General features: G+C 37.3%; 1 protein-coding gene across 2 annotated transcripts in view; it reads right to left on the reverse strand.

Annotated features, from left to right (window-relative positions):
• The window catches only part of CPED1 (cadherin like and PC-esterase domain containing 1), a 286,576-nt gene that overhangs the window by 243,839 nt on the left and 24,362 nt on the right, over positions 1–18,375 (reverse strand). For both annotated transcript variants that reach the window (XM_090287436.1, XM_090287437.1), the window contains one exon: positions 14,012–14,195. In XM_090287436.1, coding sequence (XP_090143562.1) covers positions 14,012–14,195 — 184 coding nt within the window. The remainder of the gene's footprint in view (positions 1–14,011; positions 14,196–18,375) is intronic.

Consider the following 18,375-nt stretch of genomic DNA (forward strand, 5'->3'; position numbering starts at 1 on the left):
ATGACATGTGTTTGGGATAAACCATATGTCCATATTTTTACCTTGATTCAACTATCTTCAAGGAGGCCCAATATGTCCAAAGACAGTTGAAACTCAGCTGCTTATTTTTCAGGTGGTGTTATTGGTCTTGACTGTAAAGAACTGAGCTAAGATGTACCAAGGCTTTGCATGTCAACTCATAATCGATGGGTTAGCATCTATGTATATTTAGGAGTGGGGTTTCTCACCAATGTGGAAAGTTGACTCAGAGTCTAGGTAAGGCAAATGGGGAATCATTTGGACACTAATTCTTCAGTAGCAAACAGGCAGGACTTTGTGCTTCTGGAACACTGAAAACCTGTAATAAAGAAGTAACTAGCACAGCAGTTCTCAATACACAGTGCAGGGCCAGCATACTAGCATTACCTGGTGACTTATTTCTTAAGACCTTCCATTGTCACTAAATCAGATCTACTAGATATAGAGCCCAGCAATCTGTGACTTACCGAGCCTTCTGGACAATCCTAATACATAGTAAGTTTGAGCATCTGGGTTCCAGCAAATTGGTAGGTACTATGGTGGAGCTTTGCCAAAATGATGTTCTTTAAGCAAACATTTAGGCAGGGATTCCCTTTTCCTTCTGATAATTACAATGTATAAAGCTAGCTATTAGAGAAGCAGTGGCCCTTGGGAGTTATCTCTGCCCTCTCACCCCTGAATCACTTGTTTGGTTACTCTGATAATGAGGTGGTATGCTAAACAAGATTTTTTAAATTCCAAGAGTTCCCTGCTTTAAATGGCCCATTCTGTTGCATAGATGATGAGATTCACATATGACTTTCATATTTTTCTCAGAGAAAGGGCTGAAATCACTTATTATGATTATTAAAAGGTTGTTAACAATTAGTGGAGCTCTCTTTTTGAAAACTGAGACATCACTGGTCTGACTGATTGAAACAAGGTTACAGAGAACACAGCAGGTATGAGTTCTGTTCTGTAGGTTTTGCTCAGATAAAGCCTGGAGCACATTTCATTTTGTTCTACCATACAGCTATTTCTGATCATATTCACTCTTTTTTCCCTAAACTTCAAAAACATCAAATGATGCTTGAATATCTGTAAAAAAAAACTTAGCTATTTTATAAGTGTATTTGCAGGGTTTATTATTTCAAATTGCTAATTCATTTAATTGTATACCTATTGGATATGTGCAAAGCACTGTCCTATGGAGAATAATGTGTAAACAGACCAATAAAACACTCCCTGCTTTACAAGAAGTTTATAACATACAAGGGCAAATGAAAACACAAAAATTATTTTTTAAAAAAAGCACAAGCATCCTACGGACATCAGAGATGTATGAACAATGTTTGATGAAGCCTCAGATAACCTGTTTACCAACTCCAGTTTGAAGGGAATTTATGGGGGAATATATATATTAATTTGAATTTTAAGAGATGATAGTAAATAGGTGATTTTAGGAGACAAAAATCTCAACAGCATTGCAAAGTTGAAAGCTTTCCAATGTGATCAGACAAAGGTGAGAAGGTCAATTACATGAGTTCTACTACCTGCCCACACATTACTATCACCTGGGAAGTTTGTTGTTGTTTTTTCAATTAGTTTACAATCAACATATTTTATTAGTTTCAAGTGTATAGCAAAGTGGTTAGACAATCACATACTCTACCAAGTGGTCCCCCAATATTTCCAGTACCCACGTGGCACCACACATAGTTATTACACAGTATTGACTATATTCCCTATGCTGTACTTGCATCCCTATGACTATTTTGTAACTGCTGGCTTGTACCTTTTAGTCCCTTTACCTGAGAAGTTTTTTAAAAATATAATGATGCACAGGTCCATTCCTCTCCCCGAAGGTTCGGATGTAATTTTCTGAAATGGGGCCTGGGCACTGGCTTCTCCAATTTTTCAGTTCCCTGGATAATTTGAGAGTGAGGGCAGGCCTGAGGACCATGCCACAGCAGGCATGTGGCGGTGGCTGAAACAGAGCATGCAAAGCTTTGAATGCAGGGCTAAGAAATACAGATTCTGTGTAGGAGGAAATGAGATGCCATTGAAGACTTCTGCACAGGGAAGCAATGTTAACAGGGCCGTGCTTGTCGAGTATTAAACGGGCAGCTGCAGTGTGGCTGAGCCAGCAGCCGGGAGAATATGGGCAGGTACTGTGATAGCACAGGAGAGAGACACAGGAACTGTAAGGAATGGGGAGCAATGGCCGAGAGGAGGCACACTTGACAGGGCTTGGTGGTGCCTGATGTGTGCTGTGGCTGAAAGAGAGTGAGGACCCGACTATGAGCTTTAGAGCTGAGGGAACACTATACTAACAGAAACATGGTGGCCAAGAACACAGAAAACGCTGGGGTGAAAATGATAGTTTAGTTTTATACACATTGAGGTGGTGGGACATAAAAATCAAAACATCTTACACGAACCTTAAAAATCTGGACAATCAAAATGCTGCCTACAGGCGGCAGATTAGGATTTGACATTATTTAAGGGTTATATCCCCTGAGAAGATTATTGAATCTGCAGAGTAGAAGAATTTCTTGATGGAATGTATCAAGTAAAGGTACAAAAAAGATGACTAGGGATAAATGTTTGGGGAGTGCCATATTTGGAGAAAGAGCATAAAAACAAGGAGTCAGAAAAGTGGCAGAAGCAGGAAATGGCAGTATTAAGGAAACTAAAAGAAGAAAGGGTTTATAAGAAAATTCTACACCCTGTAGCACCCACCCTGTGCAAGGACAGGTGTTTAATTCACTCTGATCATACATTTCACTAAGTTTGAAAAACAAGGCTAGAGTAAGATAAAGCTGACAAATTACTTCAATGAATTCACATTAGAGCTTAATTTATAATTTTATAAAAGTTTTATATGATTTGAGAAACACTGATATTCTACTCATGCTCAGATCTGCCCTTGTACCAAAAATAATACAATCATAAATAATAGTGACTAGATTTTGTAACAAAAAAGGAGTTTCTTGGAAAAATTTGAAAAGACGTTTTTGGGAGGAGGTGTATAGTGGGGGTGAAAGTCAGAATATTGAGGGTTAATCAGAGCGACATTGCTGAAGAAAATATATCTACTTTTCCATAAGCCTTTGTTTCACAAACTGAATAAAGAGACACTGTAAGAAAGAAACTTTAGCTACAATAAGAAGGAAAATCACAAAGGATATTCAGAGGGAAAGACTGTTTAACTGGGTAAAGTCAAGTCTGAAAAGGAAGAGATTGAGGTTTAAACAATATTTATAACATGAAAGGTGAAAAATAAAATTGGTACAAAAATTAAAGGGTTGTCTTCTCTTGTTTTTCATTTTTAAATTATTTTATTTTCCAATTACAATTGACATACATTGTTATATTAGTTTCACATGTACACCACAGTTATTAGACATTACATAACTTACTAAATTATCATCCTAATAAATCCCAATAAATCTAATGCCCTATCTGACACCATAGTTATTAGAATATTATTGACTATACATATTTACTATGCTGTATGTTACACCCACATGACTATTGGTTGACATAAACAATTTGCACTTCTTAACCCTTTCACCTTTTTCACCCATCCCCACAATGCCCCATCTGGCAAACCATCAAGTTGTTCACTGTATCTATAGTCTGTTTCTATTCTCCTTGTGTGTTTATTTTACTTTTTAGATTCAATCGTATTCATTGCCATTTTATTGTTCATATATTTCATCTTTATTTTTCCTTCTTCTTAAAAAAGACCCTTTAACATTTTATGTAATACTGGTTTGGTGGTGATGAACTCCTTTAGCTTTTTCTTGTCTGGGAAGCTCTTTATCTGCCCTTTGATTCTAAATTATAGCTTTGCTGGGTAGAATAATCTTGGTTGTAAGTCCCTGCTTTTCATCATTTTGTATATTTCTTGCCAACTCTTCTCGCCTGCAAAGTTTCTGCTGAGAAATCAGCTGACAGTCTTATGAGAGCTCCCTTGTAGGTAACTAACTGCTTTTCTCTTGCTGCTTTTAAGACTCTCTTTGTCTTTAATCCTCTGCATTTTAACTATGATGAGTCTTGGTATGGACAATTTGGATTCATCTTATTTGGAACTCTCTGCACTTTCTGGGCATGTAAGACTATTTCCTTTACCAAGTTAGGGAAGTTTTCTGTCATTATTTTTTCAAATAGGTTTTCAATTTCCTGCTTTCTCTCTCTTCTCCTTTTGGTGTGAATGTTAGAATGCTTGAAGTTATCCCAGAGTCTCCTTACACAATTCTCTCTCTCTCTTTTTTTTTTTTTTTTTATTCTTTTTTATTTTTGGTATTCTGATTGGGTGTTTTTTTGCCTCCTTTTATTCCAAATCACTGATTTGATTCTCAGCTTCATCTACTCTACGGTTGATTTCTTGTAAATGATTCTTCATTTCAGTCAGTGTGCCCTTCATTTCTGACTGGTCTTTTTCAATGCTGTTGAGGTCCTCACTAAGTTCCTTGAGCATCCTTATAACCAGTGTTGTGGATTCTGTCTGCATCTACTTGATTGCTTGTCTCCATTTTGTTTAGTTCTTTTTCTGGAATTTTGTTTTGTTCTTTCATTTGGGACTTGTTTCTTTGTTTCTTCATTTTGGGAGCCTTTTCATGTTTGTTGCTGTGTGTTAGGTAAGGCTACTATGTCTCCTAGGCTTGGTAGAGTGGTCTAATGTAGTTAGTGTTCTGTAAGATCAGTGGCACAGCCTCCCTGATCACCCAAGCTGGGCGCTCGAGGTGAACCCCCTTGTGATCTGTGTACACCCTCCTCTTGTAGTTGCACTTCAATTGCTGTTGGCTCATCAATGGGAGAGATTTACCCCCAGGCCAATCAGCAGCAAGAACTAGCTGCAACCAGTGACCACTGACCACCATGGAGGATCAGCAGTGCAGAGGTCCATCCCACAGAGTGGAACTTACTTCAGCAAGGCTCTGGTACCCACTGAGTCCACCCCTGGAGTGTGCTATTTGTGGAAGTGCTTGGGTGGTGATGCTTAGACATGGTCCAAGGCTGTCCACTGGGTACGCTGGCTCTGGGGCCTCCCAGAAGGTGCATGCCAAGGTGATCCACTGCCTGTGTTCTGCCCAGGGCCACCCAGCAGGAGCTACAGTGAGATATGAAGATGGTTGCTACTTGTGCTGGGCTTCAAGGTGCCCAGGTGAGGCCAACCTGTGAAACAAGGACAGCTGCTGCTAGTGCAAGGCATGCTGTGACCACTTAGTGAAAGGTACAGGGAACACTGAGGTCAGATGTTGCTTGTTTGAGAGATTTTAGGAAAATATGAAGCATATGGAAAAGCCACTAGAAATAGCTAGAGTGGGCCAAAAAGCTGGGAGGGATGGGGCCTCAGGGAATCACCAGGGCAGTGCAAACAGTGTTAGGTAGGTTGATGGAGACTCAAATATGGCACCTGCCTGTCAACTCTGTGGTGGAGAGGGCTCAGAAAAGAAACAATGGCATTTGTCAGCACTTCTGTCCGGGAGAAAGCTGCCCCCCCACCTCTCACCCAGATGCCAGATAATTCATTTCCTTCCCATTTGTCTCTGGGGTCTCTCAAGCTGCTGCCCTAGCACTGGAGCTCAGAGGAAGTAAGTCCAAGTAAGTCCATGCATGGACCCTTTAGAAGGAACTGCCTGAGACTCTAGAAGAACCTTCATCTCCCTTAGCCTTAATCCCCACTGTTTTTTATAGCCAGAAGTTAAGGGGAGTCTCATCATAGCACTGGAATCCTGAGCTGGGGGTGCCTGGTGTGGGGCTGGGCCTCCTTCATCCTCAGGGGAGACCTTTGCAGCCAAGATATCCCTCCCAATATTTATTTGCCACACCGTGGGGTGTGTGACCAACCCACTCCATGTGTCTGCCTCTCCTACCAGTCTCAGTGTGGCTTCTTCTTTAATTCTCTAGTTGTAAGACTTCCATTCAGCCCGATTTTAGGTGATTCTGAATGATGGGTATTCTGTAGTTTAGCTGTAAAGGACACCCAGAGACCGTCTTGACAATATAGTTAGATGCTCCCAAACTCCTTCTGAACTGGAGATGTCAAAGTATTTCAAGCAGCTAAATCTGATAATATGCAAGCATAGTAAACACACTCTATCTGGAGTCCCCAAACTCCCCCCAAGTTAATCCACACATTCATTTAAAAGGTGCCATATGAAAGAGCTTATTTTTCTTTCCTGGAGCCTTTCCTCATCTAAATATAAGATGAATATCATTTGTTTTTACAAGTTAAATCTGTTATTCAAAGCACAGTTTAGACTTTGGCGAACCATACAAAAATATCTAATTTCTTTTGAAAAAAATAAGTTCTTTTAATTTTAAAAAATACAAAAAGAACAATGACTTGAAATAAATTATTAATAAAAGTATTAATGCTGCATCCTTTTAAAAATATAAAAGTAGCAAAAATGGAATTTGAAGGAACAGGACAGAGAATGTATCTTCAGAGCTATATTAAACATTTCCCAGGTTTGGAAAATCCACATACCCAATCTGGTTTCTATGAAACTTAAAAAGATCAAACAATTAGAAGGAAGCTAGGCTTGAGGGAGAAATGCTAGGGATTTTAGTAAACATCTGGTTACCATTTTAAATCCATTTTAAATTGTAAGAACTAACACACTTAAGGAAGCAGTTTAGTTCCTTTGGAGTATAAATGAGACACTGGCTTTTTGTTCTCTTTGCACAGCGGAGGGTAGAGGAAACATCCGAACAGGGAGGTCACTTGAAACTCAACTTTTATAAATAAAAAAGTTTTTTAAAATCTAAAGTAAATTGAACTCAGGTCCCTGTAGTATAAACAACTCAACTGAGTTAAGGTTAAATAAACATTCCTTGAGCTCTAGCGTGCCAATTAAAGAGCACATTCTATTTGGCTGTAAATATATCAGTACCTCTATAAGCACTGAGGAAAACAACAATAAACCTGAACACACAATTACCGTATACCATAATACAATAAAACAGAATGGCGCAGGCTTATAAGTTTATTTGATTCTATTTCTTTTTTTTTCCAGTTTGATTAACTAAAGGCACAGAAGCACCTCTGATATTGTGCAAAACCTATTACTTGCATAATAAAAAACGTATGTCAAATGTGTTCTAGGCGAAATACTGCCAAGGCAAAACACACTGTGCCTTTTAAAAGTGACCTTTACTCTTTTGTCTTCCTGCTAAGTAGTCATACAGCATATTAAACTCAGGAAAGCAGCAGGGGTGCTGGTGTGCGGCCAGAGGGGAAAGGGACTGAGCAGAGAGGTTCATTAGGCTCTCAAGCTTTAAATTGTTAGTAGAAGCATCTGCTGAAAATGTACACCACCAGCCAGAAGGCACCACTGTCAGTTCTGACTCCAGATCCACATTTCTCCACTCCTTTGCAGCCCACTCCTCTCTACTGCCTGCAGTACACAAGACTAAAAGCAAAAACTGAAGAAAAGGAACTCCTAGAATGATGGAGGTTTAAACTCTTGTCCTGCGTGCTCCCAGTCTGTGTGTGTGAATGTTATAGAACATCACAGAACTACAAATTTGAAGAAGACTTTGGTGGTCAGTTGACTCATTCTCCTGAGTAATAAAGCAACTCTCTGACCTGCTTCTGTTCCAACAAAACTTGCTGCGTTTTTGAGATGGGCTGTTCCATTGCTGGATAACGCTGACTGATAGAACATTCATCCTTTAATTGGTACTGCTTATGCCTTCTAACATTACTACAAATAAATCTTATACTCAAGTATCCCATTAAACAGTGGGAATACAAAAATATTGGTAGAACTACTTGTAGGGCCTCCCGGAAACGTTTTCAGCTGGAACAATCGCCTCATCCTACTGCTGTTCTGCTTCTGCTGCAACTGTAAAGATATGTCCTCTTCGAGGGCACATACATAGTTCTGACCCAATGATAGCACATATTCTGGGTCAGTCTCTTGAACTACATATTACTTAGACTCTATCCTGGGAGCAAGTTTAAAACTTCTGAAAAACATTTATTCTTTCTTAGGCCACTATTTCATTCCATGAAATGAAACAATGACTCTCTAAATAGTACCTGGATGATATGAAAGACAATAATTTGATGGCACCTCTATCTTTTTCTTTAGAGAAGTTTATGTTATAAATCCTAGGTCATATATTTTCCCAAAACAAGGGACTGGAAGAGCACAAAAATGAATATTTTACACTATACTAAGAAAAGAACTGAGAGCTTAACATAGAGGATGATCTTGGGGAGGGGGGTCCTTAATGCTTTATATGTTCTCAAACAGCAAAAGCTATATGCTGACTTTGACATGTCCTTTACAGAGAGCAGTTTAAGGTAATGCTATGTGTTCCATGGAATACATATGTGTTTTATGGAATATTAAACCTTCAGTGAGTCAATTATCACCTCTAAGCAGATAACCCACAAATCTTTATAGCCTTCCCTGGTGTCTGTTTACTCCAGGTTCTGCTAAATACATTCATGTGAAAAGCTCACAGCACCAGACTGAGTTATGAGTAGACCTAAACTCACCACCATCCCCAAAAACCAACAGGCTGAGTAATGCTGGTAAATGACAGGGGAGTCTTAAAAGCAAAAGAGAGGAACTCTAAAAAGCAGACACACGCATTTAAAAGTCTCAGCAGCCTAGAATTATTGCTGTATGAAGCACCAGCCCTATATACTACTGTATTAATGGTTGCATTATTTTTGTTATAAGAGCAGATTTGATGAGCATGAGTAGAATATCAGTGCTCCTCTAAAGTTATACAAAAATTAAAGGCTTATCAATTAGGTTTTAATGTGAATTCTCTCAAGGGGTTCACTATTTAAGGGGCCCAAATATTGGTGCACTATTTTATCTTCATTTATTTGCGTATTCAATAAATATTTATTGTGTACCCCAATATATAGGCCATGGTTTTAAGTGATAAGCATAAAAGACATGATCCCTGACCTCAAGGAACATACAGATTTTTTGAAAGTAAGGGTTTTTTTTTTCAAATGGAATCATCCAGAATGCTGTGTGTTGGAATTTCAGGAGTGCTTACAACCCAGACCTTTCCATGAGAATATGTAATTTGAGACTGAGTGCCTTGAAAACACCTAAAGTGTTTATTTACCCCCAAATACCCAGCAGCAGCATCGTTCTGTGACTTTGTATAGAACGCATTTAAATGTACCTCCCCACTAAGGGATCTCCACCACCTCCTCTCTGTAACTAGTTTGTAACAGTAGTAACAGTATCATCCCCCATTTTTGAAGTTTCTACAGTGTCCCAGCACAGAAAAATCCAAAACAACCAATTTGCAGAGGAGAAAAACAAGGCTTTGAGAGGGTAACTTGCCCACAGTTATGTAACCATAAAATGATAACACTAGGGACTCCAACCCTGCTTCGATCTTACTCTAAAGCTAATTCTTTTTAATTACCCCAGTCTGCTATTTCCCCAAGAAAGCAATTTTGTGGTTAAGCTCTCTTTACTGATGCGTAATTCAAATCTCAACTTCCTAGTAACTTCTTTTTGAATACAAATAAATGAAAGAAAAATTTTAAATAGGTTTTTCATTACAAAAAGTTAAGATTGTAGATGTTTCTTTTCCGTACAAACTTCAGAAACAGCTTTTGGCAAGCAGCCATTATAAATAAACCTTCAAAGTTAGACTAAATTTCAAATGATGCATGGATGTGTTAGAAATTTTTTAAGAGTGCAAGTGAATGCAAATGAAAATAAAAGAAAGCAGAAATCTATTAAATTATACACAGGAGAGGAAATAGCTTTTTTCTCTTTCTTAATGTATTTTCTACAACATTAAGTAGTGATCTGTATCTCTTACTCTATTATCTGTTAATAGTGCTTCCCAAGGACATAGTTTAGTAAATTACAGTGTCCTTATTATGGGGGGAAAAGCTGTGAAGCAACATTATTTAAAATACCATTCTCCAGAATATAATATATCAAGTGTAATGTCAATACAAATATCAATAAATACTATTTATCATGGTCTTAACTCTAGCCCTTCATAAACACGCCTTCACTATATCACACTGTGATGTTCTCTCAGCTCATGTTGGAAGGTCGCTATATGAACCAAGACATGATGTCCATTTATTTGCAATACAAATGTTGCTCTGGTCCTTGACCTGTTACATAACACAGTGTTGTCTACTTAAAAATCCCTTTGAGGAAATTGTTTTAAATATACTACATGGGCATGAGAAAGATTTACAGGAAGGACCTGCAATGTTCCCTTCTTCCTGAGAATAAAACATAATTTTTTTCCCTGTTGCTCTAGGTACTCAAACTCTCAAAGCCAAAATTAAGCCTAAATTATGGTAGCTAAGATATACAGTTAGAGCCCAATTTTTGTATTTCCATTGTAGTAATTTTATAATTATATGTTTTTCTGTAAACCATCAAATCCCTTTTGAATAAGGTATGATATAAGTTAAAAATTCTAAACTATCACAGTCCCCGACTTTAATCATAAGTTGGGTAAGGAATCAAATGACATAGAATTAGTCTAGATATGAGGGTCAGCAACCTTTTTCTGTGAAGGGTCCAATAATAAATATTTTTGGTATTGAGAGACATGCAGTCTCTGCTGCAACTAACTACTCAGCTCCACCGTAGTAGAACAAAAGTGGCACAGCCGGTACAAAAATAAATGTGTGGCCGTGTTCCAACCAAACTTCGTTACAAAAAACAGGCGTCGGACTGAATTCGGCCTGTGGGCCTCCGAGTGCCAACCCCTGGCAAGAAAATCAATATGGTCTTTCACTGTTTGTATTTCTTCAGAAAACATTCCATGTACAATCCCCAAATACTTAAAAACAAGAGCAATTTCAAACTGTAAGAGTGACTCCTATTCTGTAACTTTGGTAGCAGTTGGCATTTGTCTTTTACGTGAACTATGTAATACATTTAATTTAAAAGTGCAAGACTCATTCAAAAGTGGACAGAAAATTGCTAAATATGCACTATCCTTCAATTTCCATTTTAATATATGCACATAAATAATTCTATCCAATGATAAAATCTACTGTCAGTCTCTTCAACCACCTACTACTTGAATGTTACCATGGACTAAGTTAAGAACTTTTGGGAGACATCTACTCTCTTTTAGACCACTATACTATTCCATGTACTAAAGTACTGATTTACTAAATACCACCTAGACACTAGGAAAGGGAAAAATTGGTTGGTTTTTCTATCTTTTCCTTTAGAGAATTATAAATTCTTATAAATGCAGAGACATAAGATATATTTTTTTTCCACAGCAAAGATCGAAGGACCATATAAGTATGTTGTACATTTTAAGTTTTGCAGCCTTAAATCTAAAGACAATTGTCTTTTTACTGTTCTCAAAATCAGCCTAAATATGAAATGCTTGTAAATATCTATCCAATTAAATCGTAAGTAGTGCAATGGCGTTATAGCAAGCTGACTTTTGCATCATTTTATTCCTAAAATTAACTCTAAAGATCGTTACTCCTTGAACCAATAGTATAGTCCCAGGACAGTGCTCCCCAAATTGGGCTACACATCACAATTACTTGTTTCTGTATTTAACATATAAATTTCTGGGCCCCACTCCCAGACTACTGAATGAGAAAAATATTGGCTGGGTTTTACTGTGTCTCCTTCCAGAACTCTCATGGGGATGGACAAAGTGATTAAATTCTCACCACATCCATTTGTGAAGTAAATACCATCACTACTTTTAACAGATAAAGAGACCTAGGGCTCAGAGAACTTGACTTATTTAAGGTCATGTAGCCACAGCCTATCTTTCTGGATAGAGCTGCCAACTTCCGTTATGTCACTAGAATGGAATTAACCATATCCTAATTTAGAACCCAAGACTTCTTTTCTTGTCAAAGAGTGTTTACTAAATAAGTAAAGTAAATTAAATAAAATATAAACCCCAAATGTCACTCCACTAGAGCAGATTATATTTAATAGTGACATGTTGCCTGCCTGGCCTATGACTCCTTTGTTTTTTTAAATTTTTTATCTATTTCTGTTCTTAAAAGTTAAAAAAAAAAAGTGCCCAACTGGAAAGAGACTACATGTGCTTCAAAGGATGACAAAGAAAGAGGTCAGCAGAAATGACTGAGGTCGAGTCAGGAGAGGAGAGGAAGGCAGGTGAAATGGATAGGTAGAACAGGAAAAATTCATTTTGTATTTAATTTCCTACGACAAGAATATATTTTATAAATGTGTCAAGTATGCACTTGGGTCCTTAGTAATGTCTGTGGGAGTACCTATTTTGTTTCTAATGTAATATTCAAATTTCAGGTTAGCAAACAGCAGAAGCTGCAATGGTAAAGTGAAACTCAGGAGCACAGCTCACAGGGCATGCAGGCGTGGTTGTATCAGTACTTACACAATCAACCACCCGGTTCAGTGAGGGGCTAAACTATTCTGCAGAATGAGAGGGAGTTTCCCTAACACCTAATCTGATAAATGGTTTACTGACAATATCATTTATGGAATATTCCAGAACTCTAGATTGATCCATCTTATTAGAACTGACCCCATGAGGTTTCTAAAATTTGTTTCCAGCCTTCTTTGATATTCCAGAGCTTTTGTCTTCCCTTTTGTTTTTCTCAGTTGCTTCCAGCAGCCCAGTGCTCTATAGTTCTATACTACCTCTTAGAGGGCGGGGACCAGCCAGTGGCATTCCTGACGACCTGTCCTCATGGCCCTACCCTCCACACTTTTCATACCTTTCTTTTCACCGAAGTAGATTGTTTGGGGCTCTAATTCCTAGGAGTTTTGTTAGCTAAGTAGCTTCAACTTTACAGCCAACGAGGTGAAAGGTACACAGGTGAATGTAGTAAGGCGTGATCATAGCTAAATGTTCCTCCACCCTCTTTCATTCACCAGTGTAAACCTAGCACTTTAGAGAGTAAGGGGCCACCTAACTGAAGAAGTTCTCTGATGATGGCAAGATTGCTGAAACTTAAATGAAAATTAAATATTATGATGGTACCAGGGTTTGCATATTCTCTCCCAAAGGAAACCACCACTGAGATCAACAGGTGCTTCAAATTGCTTTTTCTTCCCTCCCTTATAAAGAGAACAGTCTGATATGCTCATGCTAAATGAGCGTTCCACACCCTTGTAGAGCTAATAATGATAGAATAATGTAGGATAATGGGCCAAAAGATAGACTGAGGCAGAAAGGAGGTGGAGAGGATGAGCCCACAAGTGAGAGCTGGAACAAAGGGCTTCAAATCCTGCCCTTTCCTCACCCCAGGCTTATGAAAAGGGGTGAGTCACTTTACCTCTTGAAACCTCAGTTTCCTCTTCTGGAATATTGGGGAGAGGTCTGAATATTTCTTAATCTTAGGGTACTCAGGTGATTTCAGTGAGGATTAAATGATATCATGAATATAGAATACAACATAGTATCTGTCATAGGGATAGTTGTCAAATGTTAGCTGTTATTGTCATTACCCTTTTTGACCCTAATCATTTCTTCAGCTCTCTTTTCAAATAAATTGTTGAAATACTTGTCTTTTATTTTTCACTTCAAATGAAAGAAATAAAAGTACTTGACTAGTAATAGCATATGTGATAAATATCCACATTTCTTTCACATTTAGAGACAATCTGTGAATCACATTTAAGCTGGCTTCTTGAAACAATTTCCAGCACATTCTACTTGCAGTCAGATGAATTGGCAATTTTCTTAAAATATGGAGCAGTTTGGTGCTGTGCAGACATGTATTCAGGCTCATAAATATAAACATTTTTATGTAGCATTTAAACATGAACTATGCAACTGGAAAATGCTATGAAAGTATAAACAAAATAATTTCAAGAATGAAGACATACACCTGAAGAAATATTGAGAAGTAGAAAAGGAGCCAAGTTTTCTATGATGGTAGAAAGCTGATCAGTGGTAAAAATTTGTTTCAGTGAATATTTTTTAGAGGAAGATAGTAGCACATTGCAGATATTAGTTAACATTCTATGTCAAGACACTTTGGTAATTACTTTCATATTCTGACCTTTTTCTAGCAGCTCCAGCCCAAGGTCAGCACCGTGCCTCTGTTCAGCGACGAGCACTGTGTAGTGAAGCTGAGTAAGAATGTGCTGGTGGAGCTGAAGCTCCATTTTGCTGTAGGAAGGAGGCCTGTAGAGTATAGCCCTTCTGCCATGGCTGCCAAAGTGCGTCTCAATTGATTCTTTGATCTAAAAAAGAAAGGAGGCATAAAAATGCAAGAGGAAAAAGTTGCACATTTCTCTTGAAGAATATCATTAATGTAAATTGAGGGCCATTCAGAAAGCTATCCTTTAACTTTTTCTCTAGACATGTAAGACAGATTCCCTGAAAGGCTGACAAGGAGGACAAAGGCAACCTGATATGCAAGAACTGAAGGTGAACTGAATTTTTCTCACTGTTAGAGAAAGATGAAGATTTGGAGCCATTAAAATATAGAGCTCCAAGAGGAATACTGTGGCATAGAACTAGAGAGTTCAACTCTAGCTGAAAATGTAAATTAATAGCAATGCCATTCATATGCATAGTGCTTTTATAAAGTAGTTCCAGCTGCATTATCTTAGGACAGTTCTTTTAGATAAACAAGGTAGAGGAAAGACTCAGAAAGAGAGGGTGGATTTTGTGCTAGCAGGAATTGTTCAGGAAGTGATAGAGCTGAGAAGTAATCCCAGAGCTCTTTGGAGACACACATTGCTACAGCTTTTCTCAGGATGCAGCAAAACCGGAATGCATCTCAATGAGACTAGATGGATCTTTGTGTGAAGAAAACTACCAAAGTATCATAATTTTAGGTTCTCCCTTCAACAGTTTATCATCCTCCAAATAAATATTCCTCTTTCTCACAATAGTATTTGGAAATTCCATTAACAAAAGGAAATTTTCTAATTGACAAGTACAAAGAACGATGACATTCATCATAAGGTTTAATGGCAGATACGGGTGTTTTCCTGAAAAATTGAGATTAACTCTTGATAATTTTTTATTCCTGGAAGGAGCAAAGAGATTGGCTGGGGACTAGGACAAAAAATGGAAGAAGAGGGGACTGAGGAGTTGTAGGAGGAAGATGAGGGAATCCACATTACTTTTAGTGGCAGTTCTGAATCGAAGCATCCATTTTATAGTTCTACAACACAGTATGCACCATGTCATTCACTACTTAAATTTCTTCATTATTTCCCATTACTGACAGGATCAATTCCACATCTTCATCAAGGAACACAAGGCCATTCAAACTTAGACCCTATTTCCTGGGTTTCTGGTCATACCATGCTCTTAATAATTTCCATTCCTGAGTCCACCCTGCCCCTTCATATACATAATACTGTGCCTTCACCTGAAATTCCCCATTCATCCATCAAACCTTATCCCTTTTGAAAAGTTCTGTACTTTTTCAAAAAACGATGTAATTGAAATACATCCTTCCATTAGCACTCATTAAACTGAGTTTCTCCCTGCTGTGAGCTCCTTAAGAGGCAGCTTGCATTGTCCTGGTCTTTAGTACACATTGTACATATGTAATAAATGAAAGTATCTCCTAAATTAATGACCTATAGGGCTATATCTGGATCTTTGAAGGTAAGCATGGAAAGAAGGAAGAAACAGGGTTAGGTTGTAAACCCCCTGAAGGCAGGAAACCACATCCTGTTTTACATTGTATACAAATGATTTCCATCTGAAAATTACTGGACAAAGCATAATGCAGTGCAGAACACAAACCCTGAAGTCATAATGCTGGGTTTAAATCCCCTGGTTCCACTAGTACTTTGTGTGTGAACTTGGCCTTGCTCGTAAGGTGCTGTGTGAATTAAGAAGTTAATATTTGTAAATTGCCTAGAACTGTGCCTGGCATACAAGAAGTACTATATATGTGTTTTTAAAATAATAATGTATCATAAAGAACAAAGTGCTGAGAAAAATGTTTCTGATTCTGAGCTCTGCCTGCCACATTATCATAGGTGCTTACTACGTGTGCGATGAATATAATAGAAAGGAATAGCCTTACCTTATCACACTGTCCGTGCATGGTGCTTCAACAAAACATGACTGATTCGATCTTTTTTCCTTATTAAAGGATATTACATTTTATTGGTAATGAAACTATTTAAAGTCAAGAATTTAACTGAAAATTGGGACATGATTCCCTCCAAAATCTGGTAATATTTTGTTATGATAAACTTGTAAGAAGGAGTACTTGAACCCAAATACAGTTTGAGCCTTTGGACGCATGAGTTAGAGGGAACCAGTAGCCCACTAGAAGCCAAAATAAACAAACATGCACCTAGGTAGAAGGGGAAGACAGATGCTTCCAAATATATCAGTGTCACTCAAGCAAAATGCACAGTGCCCAGAATTCCTTCTCATGCTATTTTCTTACACAACCACAGGATGTGTCTATTACAGCTGGCTCAAGTATAGCAGTGATTTCACATGAAGATACTGTATTTTCAAACTTTAAGTTACTATTATTTTGGAAGACAACATCCCTCCTTTTTCCCCAACCAGGATCAGTTTAAGCAACACAATGGTAGCTCTTACCAGTATATATTATATAGAGCATATTCTAAATAAAGTATAAAACTGGTCATATTTTGTAATAACCTTGACATAGGCTGAAATTTTAACTCACATCTCAGACTACAGGGACTAAATAGGAAATGAGATTGTCAGTCAAATTATGCTGTATTATCCTGTCATACAAACTGTCCTGTCCTTGCAATATTTATAACACACTGTATCAGCAGAATGGCCCAATACCAAGGAGGAAGAACAGTTTTAGCCAGTCCAACAACAGGTGCACACTGCGTATGTGAAATAAAAACTATGTGAACAGTTCTGTCAACCGCACCAGCAAATGCGGGATTAGCAAATGCCAAGAGCAGCACCTTTGGAAATAAAAGCTCCTGGTTACTCACACGATTTTGAAGATATATATTTAGTGGAAAAACACATTTAACCAGGCTACCACTGAATAGTAAACTTGAGACTTGCAAGCCTCCTGATGAGAATTTAGAAAGTCTGGATGTTGACGGTCTGTCTAATATCTATGTCACTTCCCTCTTTTCCTTCTACTTGAGAGATCTGCAGAACATTCCCTCAGAAATCATTTTGCTGGACTACATGAAAGTTGTCTTATTAACTGTACACATTTTTATTGGAAAGATTTCCAAATCTGAAACCTACCTACCACCTTTGAGAAAGTAAAGAATAGTGTTGTAATAAACTACTTGGAGTGTTATATGCAGCAAGGTAGAGTAAGAACAGAGAAACACTGGAAAATCAAAAATGTGAATTTGAATTCTGGCTGTGCCAACTGCTTGCCTTAGTCACTGGGGTGAGTTATTGAGTTATTAATGAATCTCTCTAACAGAGTTTTCTCATATGTGTAATAACAAATCCCACTTCATGAAGTTGTATTGGGAATTAAATGAATTTTCTATGTGAAAGTATGCAACATAATGCCCCACCAATAAATGATGTAAATATATATAGATAAAATTGAATAATAATCAATGTTACAATATATTGTAACTCTGCTTTTATATTAGGAATTATATAAGCTTTTCAATTAATATAATTGGCCCATGTCAAAAATAAAAAATTCTACAATAAACTATATGCTTCTGTATGCCCTGATATGTTTTTCTTTGTAGTACTTATTACCTTTTAATGCAAATATATAATTTATTTATTTAATATGTTTATTTTCTGTCTGCACAAACCATAGAAGAAGGTAAATGAAAGTATGTATTTCTGTCCGTTTTGTTCACTTTTGTTTCCCCAACCTAAGAACAGTATTTGGAACATAATGGGCACATAATAAATAGTCTTTGAATGAATTAATGCAAACATCTTTTTTTCAATATGTAAAAGTCTTTGTTACAAACACTACCATAGAATATTGGGACCAGACAAGGGAAAATTTTGTATTAAGAAATCTATTTCAGTAGAATTGTGAATAGTAACAAAAATGACAAAAATAGAGTTAATATATGAGCAAAATAATGAATTTTAGTAAAAACATAAATAAAAAGCTATATTATAAAAGTACTTTATTTCTCAGTCACACTTTTAAAAAGTTTCCACCAAGACTCACCAGAAAACCAAGAAATACAGCTCTTTAAAATATAGTAGGGATCAAAAATAAAACTTTTTTTCTACACAACAGAAAGATTATTTCTAGATTTATTAAAGTAGCTATGTATTTATGACATCTTTTGATGCTTTTACAAAAATATAGTATGTACCTAAGATGCGTGTCATGTATAACTTAAAGTCAAATTGCCTTGCTGGTCAAAATATTTGACCTTTTAGAAATATTGCAGAGCCTATTATTATAAATTATGCTTTAATTTTTCCACTGTAAGAATAAAA

This window comes from Furipterus horrens, unplaced genomic scaffold, assembly GCF_987537825.1.
Source record: "Furipterus horrens unplaced genomic scaffold, mFurHor1.1.pri manual_scaffold_9, whole genome shotgun sequence".
In the NCBI taxonomy this organism is placed as follows: Eukaryota; Metazoa; Chordata; class Mammalia; order Chiroptera; family Furipteridae; genus Furipterus; species Furipterus horrens.